This window comes from Rhinolophus sinicus, chromosome 8 (genome assembly GCF_057876585.1).
Source record: "Rhinolophus sinicus isolate RSI-liver-muscle chromosome 8, RSI-T2T, whole genome shotgun sequence".
In the NCBI taxonomy this organism is placed as follows: domain Eukaryota; kingdom Metazoa; phylum Chordata; class Mammalia; order Chiroptera; family Rhinolophidae; genus Rhinolophus; species Rhinolophus sinicus.
Genome location: NC_142508.1, coordinates 5,595,757 through 5,615,532, shown reverse-complemented (window position 1 = coordinate 5,615,532; position 19,776 = coordinate 5,595,757). Strand labels below are relative to the sequence as shown.

Here is a 19,776-nt window from a genome sequence, read left to right as displayed (position 1 = left end):
GTATTCAACAAAATGTGATATCTGAATTTCTGTCCTCATAGAATGTGTAATCTAGTAGAACAGACAGATACTAACCACACTATAATGCTAAGATTCAAGGGTTATTAAGTGTGATATGCACAAAGAAACAGTATTCATGGTTTCAGCTAGTACTCCACAGTCAGGTGACATCTGAGCTGCACCTGAGTGTTTAATTATGAATTTATGAGAACGTATATCCACAAGTAGGCAGTTGAGAGGCCTCTGCTAGCAACATGGGCCATTGTCGCATTGTTTCTCATCAGCTGCTATAGGATTCACTAGGATCTGTTTCCTCCCTTCAAGAAATGCAGCTTGTATGTTTCTCTCTTGAGTCTGTGCCCCATATATATGGTGTTGACGTCATTTAAACATTAATTGGCACCACAGGAAGGGCGAAAGAAAACAAGGACTGTGATCACTAAAGAATAGTGAGTTCAGGGCGATCATGTTTTTTGTTTTGTTTTCTTTTCTTTTCTTTAAGTTTTGCTGAGGCATTTCATCACTGTCTCCTTGGATTGAGGATGAAATCCACTTTTCTGATTGATAAGAGTTTATGCTTCTACTGAGAAAAGAACCAGAATGGGCATGCACCATCTGTTCACATTACATTAATGTGAATTTGGTCCCATGGCCACCAGCATCTAGCTACAAAGGAGAACTGAAAGATAATCTCAGTTCTGTTGCCATTTGTCCAGCTAAAACTTGGAATTTTTCTTATTAAAATAAGCCTTCCCATGCACTTTTGTTGAATACCTACCAGTCTTTACCACATCGTTTATCTCCTTTTCCCTAAAGGAATGGAGGACATAGGGCATTCCTCCTCCTCTGTGCTTTTCAAGAAAACAATTGCCATATTTATAGAAGAAAACTGAAAATACAGATTTAACATTGCCTTAGTCTTCTGTAACAAAACCTGACTCAAACTGGTTCAAAACCAAGGAAATTTGAATTTCTCGCATAACAAAAGTTCAGTGATGGAACAGGTATCAGAGTAAGTCGATTTTTTTTTAACCTGATGATTTGTAAAGCACTCTTGCATTTTTATGTGTCCATCTGGTCCTGCGACTGGTTCTGTAGAACTTATGTAGCAACTGCATAGACACAAAAGCTCTGCAAGTCAAACAGTAGCTGTGGTTCCCAAAACATTTGTCTTTAAACCCTGGAGCCCTTTTACAAAACAACTTGAAATAGTAGGAAGTTCAGTGAGACATGTCACCAAAAGCAGTTTTCCAGAAAAATTAATTATACTGTTTTCAACTTTAATATTAATCAATGGCGTAAACTCTAAGAAAAATTTAATAGGGATATTATCAAAGGAACATTTTAATGGGAATATAATGAAAATACTGAATCACATTGTTTAAATAGGGGAAAAAGGGGGGGATATCTCTTGGCTTAATGAGTTTTGAAAGAGGAGAGGTTTGAAGAATAAGTTTGAGTTTAAAGAAAAGAAACAAGAGTAAGAAACAAAGAAGAAAGTAGATACAGAGAAGCAATAGAGTGAAACTGATAAGAGAAAAAAAGCAATTTAATATTTTTATCCTTAGTAACAGAGGAACATCTTTTGACTATATTCTTTTTTGATATATCCACAGAAAATAATTAATTTCAGGCTTCCTCCCACCCCCTCTTGTAACTCTATCGAATATATTTTTTTTTTTTCTGGGAAACGACTGATTTCATCTTTAATAGAATAAAAGATTATTGCCAAAGCAAAAGGCAAGTAAAAACCTCAGTAAAATATACTACAGTGCTTTAAAATTTTAAAGATATGGTTAAATTTTACCTCTCTTTTCCTCTCATGCTGGGAATAATTTTGTTCCTGCCTCCGTTGTGTTTGGGAGGGATATTGTCATTGAAAGGGGCTACAGTTTTTGGTTCTCGCCAACACAAGGGCTGTTTCTTTCCATCTCCATGGCGGAACTTGAAATTCTCAAGGAACTCTTCATCTGTTCCTGTTATCTTTTCATGAGCTGTTCTCTGGGGCCTCAAGCTCCCTGTCAGTGCTGCTCCCATTAAAGTCTTTAAAACTTTAAGCATCGTTAGATATTTATGTCTTAATGTGAATTATCAGATATGTTGCAGTGTATCCGTTAGCAGTGTACCTGTTGAATGGGTAAGGGGCAGTGGACAGCTACTGAAATGGGAGGACACCGAAGAGAAACACCCATTTCCATTGTTTTGTTGTTGTTATTGTTGTTTGTTTGTCTTTTTTAACCAGTGGCCAGCCCCAGCAGAGATGTGTGTAAGTGATATAAGGATGGTTTGTGGGCCTGCATGTACATGTGTGTGTTTGTGTATTAGAAGAGTAGTGAATTTTTACATACTGTATATTTGTAATTATTTGTATGTCACTTGCATGGCTTATTCAGCCCTACAAATCCTGGCTCCTGGTTCTATTGTGTTTTTAAGGGAATTCCTCATAAAATGGATATCACAGAAAGAGCATTTTACTTTTATTATTGACAGACAATTTGAACACAAAGTGGAGGAGATGTTAACAATGGTTGTCTGTGCATTATTTAATAGGAAAAACCATCAAAAGGGGCATGGTCATCTTTTTACTATAGTGCAACCAATTTTTTAGAGCCCACTTTAGACAGTGCACAAAATCATGTTTTCAGTAATGAACCTCTTTAACCCCAAGATTCTGACCTTCATTCTCCTAATCCGTATTCCAAAATTTTTCTAAATGTCAAGAGGAAAAGATTTGTCAAATTATACACAGTTGTTCCAAATTTTGGGAAAAGAAGTTCCACTTGGATTTTAGAAAATAAAGGACCTCTATGGCACAGTGAAACTGTGTCAAGAAAGGAGAATATTTCTAACACAAATATTAGAGTTCTGTGGTAACTTTCCAAATCATAAGTTTTGAAATTAGAAAACTAGAAATTAGAGGAGGAAAACACATTTTTAAAAGTTTTGCAAAGTATTTTTTTTAACCTTGTGTTAAATGGTTTTAAATAAAGCACATTTTCTAAATTTCGAAACCGTATCATTTGCAAGGTAATCCAAGTGACAACATATGTAGTCACTGTTAGAAACAAAGGCAGGTTCTAAAACATTATTTGAGAAAAGTGTGTACTTAAATGTTTGTTATGGAACCTTGAGTGGCTATATCAGGTCCAAGAGCTACTGTCTGTTGTGAAAAGCACAGTGGCCTGTCCCAGGATGGGGTTGGGGCCCAGGCCATCCACCCCAGACGTGTCCCCTGTGTGGCTCCAAGGCAGCTCACTTCCTGCCAGGATCACAGGACAGCCCTACGAGCCCAGCTGTTGTCCCTGCAGACAGAGTTGCTGGTCTCCCAGCCAACGTGGCATCATCCCAACTTCTTGGCTTGTTCTGGGTCTCCCACTTGAACATCTTGTAAGGGCACCACTTGCTTAGAAGTTGAAAGGGGTCAGTCAGAGTCCTGCCCTTCTCGCTGTCTTGTCTCCACCAATCCCAGGCTTTGCGTTTTGCTCTACATTTGTGATGTCTGGAAATGCTCTCCTCACAAGCCTTCCCAGGCTGTCTCTAAAACCTTTGTAAATAGCACCCACCACCACTTACTACAGAGCCACGGGGAAAACATGTGTCTGGCTTTTCTCACAGAGGTCTTAAACTTTGCACTTTTTATTTTATTTGACCTAGATTTAGCTAATTTATTCTTCACCACAGCATTGCTGTTTAGCAATCGAGACAGATTTTTTTTCATCTTGAACTCTTCAAAATCTCATCAAATTTAGTCATAACATACGAAATTGGAAGCAAGTCTTTGTTATCAATCTAGACTTTGGGTTGGGGTTAACTAAATTTGGTAATTTTAAGTCTGTGAAAAAATAGGCTCTTTTAATACATACATTTAACCAGATGTTATGCTAGTGAATTCCTGTATTCAGTAAATTTTAGTTGCTTTCTGGATAGCGAATTCATGAGCTATCTAAAGAAATCATGACTTATGCTGCTGTGTACAGAATCACAGATGAGGCCTTGAGTTCCCGTCTCAGTTTGAAAATCTTTATCTGAAGTTGTTTGGACAAGCCCCCGACCCTCACCCTGCACCTGTTTCCTCAAGTTATAGTGAGAGGGTTGGGCCAAAAGACCTCCAAAATGCTTGTTTGTCCTGAAATGCTAATTATTACACAAAGAGAAGAAACAGAGTAAGCTGAATCACTTATTATTTCCCTTTCACTTCACTTCTCTATATTTTGCTGTCTTCTTCACTGGTGAGCAACATAAGCTACATCAGTGAAGGGAGCAAACATACAGAATAATTAAGTAGGGTGGGTCCTCGTGTCGCCAAGCGTGGCACCACAAGTTGTCCTGAATCCATTACTGCTACTAGAAAAAACATGACCCTGTTCTCTTTCCAGGCTTGTGTCAGTATTGCCAAGTGGGATTAGACTATTCATTATTTCAAATCAATTAAACAAAATCTTAATATATGATGACAAAAGCTAATGTTTGTTAGCAGCTTGCGATGTACCAGATGCTGTCTTAAGTGCTTTACAGTGGAGGGACTCATTCATTCTTCACAGTTCTGTAAATCGTGCAATGTCATCACCTTCACCTTTTGAGAATCAGAGGAACTGAGACTTAAAGAAGTGTTGTAATTTACGGAAGATCACGTGCTAGCTGCGAGGCAGGAAGGAGAGCCCTGGCCGCCTTAACTAAATCTCTGCGTCACTTTACCAGAACCTTGATGAGTAGCACTGAGAACGCAAGATCTCCCTTCCTGGTTACCTTGACCTAGTAAAATAGACAGATATGGAATAATACATGTGCCGTCATTCTTTGATATTTACAACAAACACACTGTTTTGCTAGACTAACTACTAGCAAAAAGAGAGGGAGCCATGATGTACAATAGTTAAATGTGACCAGATCTTTTACACCTGCTCAAGGTTACACATGCATTTTTACTGGCCCCAGGTAATTGTAGCCATGAACGTTTTCCTTCACTTACTCGAATAAGGAATTGTTTTCCCTTACTAATCATGCATCTGTTTAAACATTAGCAAGTCATTAAGAATATAAGTCTACTACCAATCGACCCTTATAAATCATATGTTCGATTCTACTTCTGGTAGCCTCCAAATAATGAGTGATCATGTGTTTTCTTTTAAAAAAACGAAAAATATAGTCAGTTATATGTGTTATTTAGAATGTACCATTTTTACTCCAATTTGCCAATTTTTATACTTTATAAATAATAATTTTTTTTTATTTTTTTTTATTGCTACAGAGTAGTAACCCATGAAAATGTTTCAGTATGCATAGATTTTTTTTTTTTAGAATTGCCTTTAGGGAATGTCCAATTCTTAACATGCCAAATTAATCAGGAAATGGGAATATGCTCTAAAATTTACAATCCTGCCAGTCTATAATCCGGTGTAAAATGCAAAATTAAATAAAGGTATAGTTCTTTGTAAGCTTGACCAAGTCACCCAGAATAAGAGATACTTCGTTTTGGCGCTAAGGGGACTCAGATAGATCATCCATTCCCTCCTTCATTTGACAGGCCTAGTGACTGACTTTACTTCCCCGAAGGCAAATAGGCCAGGGCTGGGGTCAGAGGTCTGTGTTCAGGTCCAGTGCCCTCCTGAAGCCTGATGAGATGGCACAAAGCTGTTGATTCAATGACGTGCTACTTGGGTCATGAGAAAGCTGGCATCACTTTAATTTTCTCATAAATTTCTGCCTCAGCATGCCCTTTACCTCCCTAGAATGAAGACTTGTGATTTTTTGCTTCTAGGTCTACATTAAAAGAAACTCAACCATTGACATTTTAAAGACTTAACCGCCCTATTATAAATAACACTTGTAACGGCATTATATCTTTCATGCCTTGGGAAGTGCATAAATTGTTAGGATCGACCTAAATTGTAAAAAATGTCAAATGTGGAAAGTTAAAAATAGGATATATAGGCAGTGTATCAAAATGTGTCCTATTTTCAAATTCAGTTTCTTAATTACCCTCAAAACAAAACAAAAACAAAAACAAAAAGAAAGAAAACAACACTTTCCTAAAATTAATATGAATTTGTGACATTTGTTTGCCCTTATATTTTCTGAATTCAAAATGATCCCCTCTTTGAGGCTGCAAAATCCCTCAATTTCATGTAAAAGAAAAGCTGAGATCGTCAAAAGAAAATCTGAGATCTCTTCAAGAGAAATCCTTGATTTATGTTAGAAAGAAAAATCCAAAGTATCAATTACACAGAAACATATCTAGAATTCTTATAAGATGTCAACTTCACATTTATTTATAGCCTTAAAGGAAATTGGGGTCTAGAGGTTAAGACTGGCTAATTTTTCCATGCTAATAAACTTGATAAAATCTGCATTGTGTTGGTGTGGGTTTCAAGAAGAATATTTCCTACGGGGTCAGAAAAAGAAAGCAATGATCAAATGGCTAAAGAAAGAAAAAAGAAAAAAAATCTGACTCTCACCTCATGGGAAATATAAATGAGGGTGTAATTGGATTCTGTGATTTCCCATGAATCTGTGAGATTCTACACAATGTAAAGGAGAAAAAACTTTCTTCTGTCCTCAGACTCTGTAGCTGGGCCTAAGAATTAAACTGACACAAGACAGATGAAAAGGAGAAAAGCATATAAATTTTAATAGTTTTACGTGTACAGAGGAGTTTTCGGAAGACAAGTGAAGACCCAAAGAAGCCTTTAAGTCCAAACGCGTATATGCCTTTTTAAACAAAGGATGATAAATTGTAAGAATGTGGCAAGAAACAGAGGCTTGAGGTAGGCGCAGTAAATTGAGACAGTGATTAGGAAACGTTTTGGGGAAACCAACTGAAGATAAAGGTTATTGTAGTAGATTTGTTTGTACAGGTTCCGACTTCCATTTTGGAATTAACTCTGGTCATCAGAATGTTGTCATTTTCTTCATTGGTGCAGGGAGGAAATTTTCCATGGGGTAGAAGAGGGTGGTCAGAGAGCCCTTCCTGAATCTAGTGTCCCTCAGCTGCCTTCAACTTAAAATAATCAACATAACAAAGAGGTATATTTTGGGGTGGTATGTTCTGAACCCCTTCAACATTAGTGTACTGCTAGCACTGGATTTACAAAGTGCGTCGTGAATTACAATGATGAGGTGTGTAAGCCATACCATTTGGTTGCAGGAAGCATGTGAGGAATGAGAGATTTGCATTTGAAACTCCACGTGGTAAACTGCACGTCACAGCAGTGGGACAAAGACAAAGGGGTACAGCTGTTGAATGATACCATGTAGCATTATGCTCGTCTATGACCATTTTCCTCAGGATAATTTAAATCTGTCTTTATTCTGTTTTCACTTTCATATTTGTGGTGGTTTGAAATGGTTCTTTATATTCCTGCCTAAAGAAATAAATGCAGTGTGAATATAGTCAATTCTCATTATTCACAGTAGTTACATTCAGTAAAGTTGCATCATCACTGAATTAGCAAATATTGAACCACTGCTCCCCGGGGAAATGCAGGGTTGCGTTCCCACAAGCCTCTGGTCACTACATTTTGGTCAACCAATCAATATATAACATTGCTTTATTCGTGTTCCTAACAACCCCTTCTTTAGTATATATTGTTGATTCGTTACCATTGAACTCACGGTCAATAGCACTACAGCTCACACCCGCACAGAGCTGATCTAACACATGTATTTTCTCCATAAGGCACATCACAGCTTCCTTGGGCTTGAGAACAGAAAAAAGCACTGCAGCACAACTCGTGGGAGAGAAGCATTTCAAATAGTGAAATCATCCATACATCGCACAAAAATGCAAAAAAAATGGCACTAAATTGATCATGAATGGACCCATTTTTACAGTGGGAGAGCTGATACAGGAAGGCAAAGCATGGCCTTGTCAGGCCTCAACTGGGTGCGGGTACACCCGGTGACTCAAATGTTCTGTCCCTTTGCATACATCCATTGGTGACAGGTAGCAGAAGTGCCATGAGCATTGATGGGGGTGGGGGGCACAAATACATTGTAGTGACTAGGCAAATTTGCAAATACACAACCTTCCAGTAATGAAGGATTAGCTGTATCTGTTCACTGGTAATACTTCTTAAAATACGTAAACCTGGGCTGCCAAAAAAATGTCTACAAGTGGACATTTTAATCAACGTTGCTCGAGCACTGGTTCACCGTAATCAGAAGTGTCTGGATGCTGATGGCAACCACTTTGAGCACCTCTTGTCATTGCAGAAGTCAAATGTGACTTGTATTTATCTTTTGTTATTGGTATATACTGAGTGTTACAATTTTAATACAGTTTTCCTTTCTTAAAATGTGTATATATATTTTTGGCACCCTTTGTGTATTTCCTTTTTTAGAAGATCTTCTTATATCCAACATCTTATTGATTGCAGCTCAGATTTATGGTGTTTTCTTTCCTTCATCCCTCCCTCCCTCCCTCCCTCCCTCCCTCCCTCCCTCCCTCCCACTCTCCTTTAGTCCCATGTTTAGTGTATGTTTATGGTGGCATAGAGTGGTATATCTTTGGATCATACGATGCCATTAAAACGTATTTGCTTGTTTTTAACCATCCACTCTCTATTCGTTTAGCACTAAGCAACTTGTTTCTAAAGAATTTGCCTGTTGAGAAATAAAATTCCTTGCTGATACATATACTGCAGGCATTCACAATTAAATGATATCATGGAAAACAAATTGAATTTCTCAGACATTATCCATTTAGTCTTATATCCTGACAATATCCAAGTTGAAAGAGATGCATATATAAATAAACCATATCTGTGGGGCACTGGGTCGCAGCCTCGGCCTGATATAAAATACAAAAGCAGCTGCTCAACATTTAAAAATAGGGAGATTTAAAAATGGGGAGATTTCATTAAAATGTTGGATTCCTGACCTTTCTTAAATATTCAGTGTTTGAATAACACCGTATTTGCTGCATGGCTTCAGTTTGCAACCAGTAGGTTGAGACGACCTCCCTTATAGCCATAATACATCCCAGATGTTTCCTATTGTTTCCCTACTATTGAGACCAAGTTTCTTAGCGAGGAATTTCACATCTTTTCACTGTTGATTTTTTAATCAAGGAAAATCTTGCCTCTGTTACCCATATCTTTATGAAAAGGGAGAAAGTGAAAGAAAGATCAGCGGTATTTACAGGCCAGCCTCACCGCTGTGTATGAACTGCTTGTTCCCTCTGGGCGTTGAAGTAACTTCTAATTTGGGGAGCTTCCAATTCCTTTGGCCCTGTCAGGGTTCGTTCTCAGCACCAGTGGTAGGAGCACTGCTCAGGCATGGAAATGAATGAATTCAGCCTGCTCACCTGGGCCTCAGTGGGGGCGCGGGTGTCATGAAGTAATGGATGACACCCGAGTTCACAGTGAATCTGATTCCCTTCAGTGGCCCCGTCACAGAGGTGTGTTGATGAGTGGGCTGCAGAGGACCGTTTAGTGTTTCCCCAGACAGGACCCAACCGTTCTAGCGGAGAGGAGGGAGTCCATTATGTCCCAACGTGTGTAAATTCTGAGGTTTACGAATCCTACCTTTATCATTGGGGTAAAAGATTCACCCAAAGGTATGTGAAATCAACCCAAAAATAAAATGAAGCTGTAATGTACTACATCCAAACATAAACTCCAAACATACTAAGCATATGGCCCAGTCTCTTGCAAGTAAGAGCAAATCACTTGTACCAACTCATTTGGCTTTAGGAAAGTACAGGAAGTAAGATAAATAGAAATGACAGTCTTTACTAGTCTCCTAGTGCACACTGCTAATTATCGAGGAAACTCTGTAGAAGTTGTTGGGGAAGTCTGTCCTGTACAGACATACACACACACACACACACACACACACACACACACACACACACTCATACAATAATGTGTTGAATATTCCATACATTAGATAGAGAAGTAAATGCATAAAATCTAGAAGGATACACACCCTATTCCTCATTAACATTGGTGATCTCTTGTGGTTGGGATTCATATTCTGTGTTACTATATTTAATGTCTTTTCAACAATAAGCATGCATTACATTTATAGTAAAAACTATAGCAAAGGTAATTTTTAAAATATTAAAATCATTAGATGGTAAAAGATTCCCCAAAATATCTTATCCAAATTCAGGAAGTAGACTAAATAACAATGTTTTGTTTTTGTTTTTATCCCCTTAAGAAAAGTTTTTTCCACCATGATGATTTGATGAATTGGGCACGTTACCAGCTCTTTGAGTTACTGTTAGAAACACACTTGTAGAAGCACTGTGATTTTGCATTTACATTTTGACTAGCCATTATTGTTGTTCAGATTGCTTAAACAGTTCAACCATACGTATTTAATCACTGTATAGAAAACTTAATTCTAGGGAGCGATAAGCAATCGGGGTAATGGGGGAAAAAATGGTCACTTGTCCCAAAATAACCACAACATATTATTAGATGTGAAATAAAATTTTAATGTATTTTTGTAGGAAATAGAACTAAAGTCTGGATTTTAGCATATCCCAGACTCTCTTAAAAGTGCACGGTATATGTTTATGTATACATGACATATCGTAGATTATTTCTAGGAATTTTGTAATTTCAACGCCAACTCTAAGATCGCAACCACATGCTAATATTGTGGAAGCGTTTGACCCATTCAGGGAAGAACACCTTTGATTTCAAAATGTGAGTGATCTCACTTGCAAAGCATTTCGCCAGTTTCTCAACTGACCATTGACCACTGGCCATTTGTAAGATGAGGCTTGGTCTGCATGTTTTTGTTAATAGCCTAGAACTGTCTGAAGAAATAAACTGTTTCTGTCCCATTTTCCTTTGTTCTAAATGTAAGGAAGGAAGAAATCAACATTTGCCTTTAGTCACTATTCTGTACCTAAAACTGAAGGTGGATTTTGATTTAGGTGAAGCTATAGGAGGAATGAATTCTTCTTTTGATCTGAGCTCCGGGAACATTTACCTCCTGAGAGAGATGAATGGGGAATATTTTATGTCAATTAATATATACTGTTGAAGGTGTCTAAAACAATGATGTGTCTATTATTCAACTATCACTGATATGAAATTGACTGCAAATTTATGCATACTGTCTAGAGTTCAGAATTTATTCCTTTCTTCTGACTTTTCATTTATGCACTCTTTAAGACCAAAAGTAATTTCTACCAACTGCTGGATTATAAATTCAACCTGGAATCTGATAATCAGATTCCACTTTTTCTCTCTTTTATCTCTCATCACAGATGATAAAGCTATGGCACTTGGAATTCAGCTGTGACAGTACAGTTGATTAAGCTAAAGTCTAATTGGTTTTGCAGTGTTAGCAGAAACCAAAATTCAATGGCTGATTTTCTCCCCCCCATAGTAAAATAAACCTCTGTGAGTCTCAGAGAACAGAATTCTGTTGATTATGAAAGTCTTTTTATGGACAGTAAAGAACCGGCTAGTAGAATTTAAACTTCAAACTTATTATATTTTTCTGAACTTTTTAGAATTCACTGATTCTCTAAACTATTGTTTAAAAACATGAATATTTGAGAGAATGGGGGTCAGTGTTTTGAAAGGATGCAAAATCTATCAATAATTTGTAGGAAGAGCTTAGATTGACTTTTCAATCATGTTCACACTAAGTGTGTTCATGGTAGTCGTTTTATAGAATTAGACAAGAGCAAACCTTATAACGGCGAGTCGTGCCCAGAGAAAGAGCAGATGTAGCCCAGTTCTGGACCTCAGCTGAAGCAGCGATCGGGTTGCATCCTCTTGTTCCTGGAGAATAAAAGTATTCCGTGTGGTGAATGGAGTCTGCAAGTGCCAGAGCACTAGGACAGGAAACGAGAAACGGTTTCTCCTACAGGCTTTCAATCCGCTGTTATTTTGCTCCACTATCTCCCTGTATAGTTCATTGGCAGCACCTTGCCCCAAACTGAGAGGCAGGTTTCATCCAGTCTTGTAATTCCAGAGTCATTAGAGCTCGCCTGTTTGACTAGGTGTTGTGTGATTTCAGATTAAAAGCTACAAGAAACGGAGTTGTAAAAAATACTTTTAAGGACAAAGGTTTAATTATGGTAACTAAGCTTCTGTTTGTACTCAAAATTTTATCTGAGTACAAATCGTAGCTGGCTCAAAGCTGATTACAATTCATCTTCTAGCCATTCCATGGATCGGAAACCCCCTAACCAATAGAGCATCATAAATAAGACCCATCTCATTTTCCATTCTGGTGTGAATAAGAAGTAGTTATGAAATGCATCCCCACCATCACCTGGTTCTGAGGATGGTGACAAAATTGTTCATACTTCTAAAACGTTTATATACTTTCATGGCTTCAGTGGTATTCCCTGAAATCAAATGTTATAGTCACAGTATAGACTGGCTATGTGTTTCTTCAACTCATTTATGGGTGATGATGTCTTTATTCAGTGTAGTCAAAATGATGGGTAGCCCAATTCTCGTTCCGAAGGCAAGGAGCTAACAAGGGAGTTCGGACGTGAGGCCCAGGAGCAAATGGAATGAACCTTCTCAAAGTTCAATTAGCTGTAAATTCTGAGCACTGTCATAAAGGTCACTCAACATGTAGTAGAATAGAAGCACCATTAGAAAATGAGTATGCCATCAGTCCCTGCATTCCCAGCGCTTTTATTTTTCTGTCAAAGAAAAACTGATTTGTGGGTAAAGTGTGTATTTAAAAACTGCAAGTATTGGTTCTTGAAAGAAAAATGTTAAAGTCTCATAATACCTCAGGGATTAAGAATTTTATTTTTTTCAAGTAAAGTCTAAACTCCCAAGTTAATTTTTGAAGTATATAAATCATTGATGGAATTAATGTTGTTAATGTCATAATTGAAGTAAGATTTTTATGTTGATAGAGATTTCTGTGATCATTCTTTATGACTGCTTCCCATACAAGTCACTTCAGGACACGCAAATGAACCAAAAGAAGAAATAGAAGAGAACCCAGGACTTCAGATTTCTCAGGAAAACAAAACAAAACTCATTGCTCATTTATTCTGTGTAGACACTGGTCGGAAGTGGGGGACACACCGGATGACAACCTACAGTAACTGAACTACAACGTTATTTATTTCTTATTTTAGGGGCCGCGGTTATCAACTTTGACGGCCATGTTGTGTTACCATATAGATTCAGAAACAAGAAGATGAAAACACTGAAAGATGTCATTGCCTTGAAATTTAAAACCACTGAAAGCGAAGGGGTGATCTTGCACGGAGAAGGACAGCAAGGGGATTACATCACTTTGGAACTGAAAAAAGCCCAGCTGGTCTTCAGTTTAAACCTAGGTATGTTCTGACTTTTGACATCATTCTTTCCGTTTGCCAGTATTCCCATTAGTGAAATGCTAAGGTTTGATCCTTAAAAGGCAAATTATAACAATGCTCACATTGTTATCAATTTAGCTTTAATCCATGGTGGTTGGTATATATTGACATACTTATTCATTCAGAAAGCATGTATTAATCACCTGAGCCGTGCAAGGTGTATACTAGCATCTGGGAACATTGGTGAAAACACAGAGAAGGTGCTGGAGTTCATGAATTTTATGACATAGTGAAGGAGTCTGGCATAATATTTTGTATTATTATTGTAAAACAACTACAGCAAAAGAATGAGTTCAAATAATGGTAAGTGCAGTGGAGTCTTGAAAAACATGGAGATTAGAGGCAGTAAACCCCCATTTCTGTTGTCAAAAATCCATGTATAACTTTGGACTCTGTAGTCGGCTCTTTGTGTCTGCAAGTTTAATCAACCATGAATCGAAAATACTGTTTTCTATCCAAGGTACGGAATCTGAGTCAGGAATGCAAAAATTTGTTTTCAGTCCATGGTTGTTTGAGTCCACAGATGTGAAGAACTAGCTGCATTTATTGGGGGAAATAAAAAATACTGCGTATAAGTGGGCCCACACAGTTCAAACTGGTGTCGTTCAAGGGTAAACTTTAGTATGAAATCAGTTAAATAAATTAATAGTGCAGAAGCAAGAGGGATCAATGTTAGAATGTGTGTGGAGGAAAGTCCTTCCCAAGGAGAAGTGGTTCAAGCTGAGGTCTGAGCCGTGGGAGTATCTGGGAGAAGAGCATTTCAAAGGAAGGCATCACTCCAGACAAAGCCCTGGAATGCTCAAGGAACAAAAAGGAAGCTGGTGTGGACAGATGTCGTGAGGAACTTATCAGCAGATGAAATCTGAAAGTTAGTCATTTGTTCAGATCTTCGAAGATCCCATAGGGTGTGGTAAAGGGTTTAGTGCTGTTGTTTTCAAGAATGGGAAGCTGTTGGTAGGCTTTAAACTCTATGGCATCATGCTTACTTTTCAAAGTTTGCTGAGGCTTCTGTAAGAGAAAATGCTTCTTCCACCAGCATGAGAGTCACAGGTGGATTTCTCCATAGCCCACATGAGAGCTGGCACCGGCTTGCGGAAGGTGGTTGTCAATGCAGATTCAGAAAAATGGGTCCACGCTGGAGATGGTTTAAAGTGGCAACTTCAGCCCAATTTGTAATGAATTGGGTATTTAGTAAGAAGGGAAGAGAATAAAGCATAATTCCTAGGATATGACTTGAGCTGCAATGGACATCATGCCATTTTCAAAACTAGAGAAAGCTCTGTTTTCTCTGCAGTTTCTTCTAATACAGGATTGTTAGTTTCCTCTAATAGAGGAACCAAGGAGATCTGTTTGGAATGGGTGCATTTTAGTTGAGATTTCTCTTAGGGAGTCTCGTGTATGAGATTGACAGGAGAAGGTGTTAAATAGAAATGAGGAGACGTGAACAATGAACAGGAAAAACGAATATGTGATGTCACAGAGAGGAAGGAGAGAAAAGAGGAGGCCACTGTTTTGAATTCACCTAAAATGTCACATATAAAACCAGAAGGGAGGTTACTGTGTGGTTACTCCTGTTGATTTACTCTCACTGGAGAGTAATGTGTATGTAATATGAGAAAACAAAGTCTGGGAGGAAAAAGACCACACTTTTTTTAGTGGCGGAAAAGAGCAATTCATGTTTTCCATATGAATTCTTCAAAATATTTTCTACTCAATATTGCACATGTATTTATGTGTAACCTTAGAGAAAAACAGGCCTAAATAATTTTTGAAATGAGGTTCACTAGAACGTAAGAAGGAGGATTGGGGTGAGGGAGCTAGAAAATAAAATGGAAGTTCTTTTCAAAAACACACACACATACACACACACAAACACACACACACACACACACACACACACTCAGAGCTGTTGGATTATATCTGAAAAAGTTTATTTGTTCAAACCTTTCTTCTTTTAAAAATAAAGTGAACCATAAATAGGGTAGCCTTTCAAAAGTCACTTGCTTTACAAAGGTGTGACATGACATTACTATTCTGAAACAAGTAAGTGATCATGTGACCTCTCAAAAAAAGATCATTACCATTCCACGGGCAAGCACTTTACTTCTAGAGTTTTATTGACTGACTAGAATTTGTAACAGCCCTGGAAATACAGTCACTCGTCCGCTGTTGCTCTCTGATTCCATTACCTAAATAGTAGGCACATCTAGCTGCTGCTTAGTCTTTTAGTCTAAATAAAACTGAGGGTAACCTTTCACTTAGATTTATTTTTTTCTTTTCTTTCCCCCCTCCGCCATTTAGATACACAATCCTGATCACACATCAGCATTTCATTTAGTCACCACAAGAGGAGTACATTTGATGTAGGAAATCCATAGAAAGTGTCAGTATAGACATGTTCAATGTGAAGAAAAAGGAAATAATTTAATTCTTCAGTCAATCATGTGTTTTTCTCATTTCTTATATGCTATTTCTTCTGAAATGATATTATATTTTATCGCATTTAGTTTTGTCTGACCATAAAAAGCAATCCTTCATTAGACACAATGTAAAATGGTACAAAATATGTAAACAGCATCAGTGATGACCTTAGTAAACGTTCTGGATTCCTCCAGCCTTTCACCCTTATTTATAGTCTTATTCCTATGGAGAGCTTATTTCAAAACTAGATTAATAAATGCTGCATCTATATTTTTACAGGTTTTTATTTTGAAGTATAACTTGAGTAAAATTTCCATGCCATTAAATACCACATTATGCTTAAGATTATGGCATTTGGAGTCAGAAAATGAAAATTGTCATGCTGTATTTTCTTGACGAAAAATAATAACACCAACAGCAATAATAAAAGATTGCTAACAGGTGACATTTAATGAATGTTCAGTGTATTCCAGGCAGTATAAGCTCTTTGCATGTACTAAATAATTCAGGCCCCACAGCAGCCTTGTAAAGCAGGTACTGTTTTTTGCCCTCTTTATACATGTGAAGAAACTGGCTCAAAGAAGTTGTCAATTTGCTCAGGATGGTAGAGTGAGCAGTGGTGGTGGTGCCAGCATCAGAACCCTCTGGCTCCAGCGCCCAGACTTTGTAAGGAGCCTACCCGTTTCTTTAAAAAGCTCGTTATTTTTCAGGGAGCAGATATTTTTTCATCTTGACTAGCTTTTTTCTTTTTCTTTTTTTCCCCCAGAGTCCATACTTTATTAAGATTTCCTTAGTTGTTATCTCATGCCTTTTTTCTGTTCCCGGATCCCATCCAAGATTCCACATTACATGTAATTGTTATGTCTCCTTAGGTGGTGACAGTGCTTCAGACTTTCTCTTTGATGACATTGGCAGTATCTTGACTAGCTTTTATGTACGTTGAACATGAAACTGTTTTTAAGGGGAGTGACACGCAGGTTTTCCCATGGCAACTTCTGCAGACAGAGCGCCCATTGTAGTGTCGTCCATACAAGGGCAGCTGCTGCTCGGAGCCCGGGTGCCACTGCCCTGTCTCTTTCCCACTCTCCCGACACAGGAAGCAACCAGCTGGGTCCCATCTACGGCCACACGTCTGTGACGACAGGCAGCCTGCTGGACGACCACCACTGGCACTCTGTGGTCATCGAGCGCCAGGGCCGGGGCATCAACCTCACGCTGGACAGGAGCACACAGCACTTCCGCACCAATGGCGAGTTTGACTACCTGGACCTGGATTACGAGGTGAGCCTGCGGCCACGTGGGGATGGATGTCGGGCGGCTGCCTCCGTCTCCTCCCTGTGCTGGCGTCGTGCTGGCGTTAATTATGCTGCACCGCTGTCATTTTCTTCTCCAAAGAAACGCACGTACCACTTCAAAGCGGAATTTATTAATATGTGTCATCTTACTCACGTCTAAACTTTTAATCATCAATACTTGACATATTTTTAAAATCTTGGTACCAACCTAACTGTTTGACAGAAGGACCGTCTGTCAGGTTATCAGGACCATGGAATGAGCCCAGAGTACATTGAACTTGTAATCTTTCCATTGGTAGTTAGTTGTCATATAAATAATCTGTTCTTCTTGATAATGTACAGTGTATTATATCCATAGGATTACCTACTATTTATTACAAAATACTGAATAAGAAATCCTGAGTTCTGATTTATATTAAGCAATGTATAAATTCATGACTGTAGGTAGTTCTTTTGACAACTTCTATCTTCTCAGGTAAAATTTTCATAAAAGAAAATATAGAATATCTTAAAGAAATTGCCCATGAATAACAATGTTTTTTGTTTTGTTTTCTCACCTTCCAAATGATCAAAGATTAAAAAATTATCAATGATCATATTGGTCCAGTAAATATTTACTGGACCAATATGATCATTGATAATTTTTTAATCTTTGATCATATATATATATATATATATATATATATATATATATTCTCATAATATACTAGTAGTCATATCAGGTTTTTACAATAAATTATATGGGGAGAAATTCAACCTTAATATACTCGCCATAAAAATAATAAGAGAAAAAGTCAGAATTTACAACGGTGTTTTCTATTTTCTTTATATGTTTAAATAGTTTCTAAATTTTCTGTGATATGAATATATTACATATATTCCTAAATAGGAATTTAGAATAGAATATACTATATAAACCCTGATATAGAGACTTTATTAACATTGAAAGAAAAGGGGTATCAGGAAATAATTGCACTTCCAAAAACAAAATCTCTTTTAAACAAAAATGATTGTTGAAAGGGAAAGAAAATTCCAGAAACTTTTATCTTCTCTACATTAAATAGTATGATTCTTGGCTTATGTGACTTATCTCCTACTTTATGAGAGAACTTAAAGATGAATTATTCATTCTCCATCAATAAACTTTGAAGTATTATAGAAGAGGTGAGAAATCCTTGACCATTAGCAATGGACAAACACAATTCCAGTTTTCAAAAAACAGAGTTAAAAATTGGGAGTCATAGACCGTATAGAGTTTGTGATGAAATCTAAATAAGTATTCACGCTCACACAACAGTTTCCATACAGAGTCAACAATTTTGGGACACTTTGAAGCCCATCTATATACAATATCACGTTTGAGAACTTCATCTGTAGACTAAACTGCCTGGGACATTTTTGTGGGGGAGAAACGCCAGGAAGAAATTTAAATTTACTAAGGAAGAAGCAGGGTGGACTCAACTTATTTCTGTTTGTGGAGCTACAGCTGATTACTCTCCTCTTAGATACTGCAGTTATCGGCATGCCACTTCAAAAAGTGGTTAGGCTACCTTTGATGCCTGCGTGTTTATCTTAATATAAAGGGACTCTCTTTGCTATTTGTTTAAAGAACATTCAGGACTATAGTAGAGTCAGTCTCAGTGTTTTTGCACACACAGCTCTTTCACTGACATTTCCTGAGACCAAAACTTGCTTCAGAGAGGTTGGTAAATGCCATATATTGGCTGGGGAACAGTGTGCACAGCTGAAAAGCATTTTTCCCCCCAAAGAAGGTGGGAAGAAAGACACTTAAGAGATATCTAGCTGTCTCTATCTACCACACTTTGTAAGCTCTTGGTAGCTAACAAAATGGTTAATGCAGTTATTTTTCAGCATCAAGCAAGGTTGTCATTCAATGACAGTATCATTAGTAAGTCAGTCATATGAATAGCTGATTATTAATCTAACAACTGCAACATTTTTTACTATCAGAATAGTTGCAATATCAGAAAGTGTTTTGTGGTCCAGCCCCTTCATTTTATTGAGGAGAATATGTAACCAGAAAGAACAAAAGACAACTTAATATCGTATGTTTAGTTACATTAGGAATTGGGATTTGAACCCACATCTCTTAGTTGTAAGGAATCTGCTAAACTGAGCCTGTGACACCTCACCAGGGCCCCTCCTGGAAGGTAGGACCCAACCTGGGTGTTGCTGAAAGCAGAGGAACTTAAGGAGTGTTTGAATTATCTTCCCAAAGGACAAAGAAAGTCTCCAAATGAAACTATGCACACAGAGAAGGAATAAACCAACACTTTTAAACTAGTATTTAGTAATATTATTCAAAATGTGACACTTCACGTCATTAAGCATGGAAAACTTTATCACTATCAACTGGGAAGAAACTGATAAAATCAATTATGGATAGGAAACACCACATTCCATTTATGTATCAATACTTCTTACCTTTGGTATTGGGTACACCTATATCTAACTAATAAGTTCACTTCAGTGCCAGTTGAATATATTTTTTCAATAATTCTATTGTTTTGATTACTCTCTGTTATTCCTTTTGCAGTTTCCTTATTCCTTTTTTTTTTAAATATTTGCAGTTTTCCTCTTTTCTTCCCATTTGTAAACTTTATGGTAAATGATATACATCTAATCGTTATTATTATTATTATTTTATTTTAAGTGAGGTCTTTTCTATATGATCTCATAAATCATCATTAGTTTGTGCTTTATATCCCTAAAGCTAATTAA

The 19,776-nt window shown here is 37.5% G+C and overlaps 1 protein-coding gene across 1 annotated transcript in view; it reads left to right on the top strand.

The window, feature by feature from the left end:
* Window positions 1-19,776, top strand: part of CNTNAP2 (contactin associated protein 2) — a 1,494,727-nt gene that overhangs the window by 697,198 nt on the left and 777,753 nt on the right. The window contains exons 5-6 of the mRNA XM_088799852.1: window positions 13,076-13,279; window positions 16,836-17,020. Coding sequence (XP_088655978.1) covers window positions 13,076-13,279; window positions 16,836-17,020 — 389 coding nt within the window. The remainder of the gene's footprint in view (window positions 1-13,075; window positions 13,280-16,835; window positions 17,021-19,776) is intronic.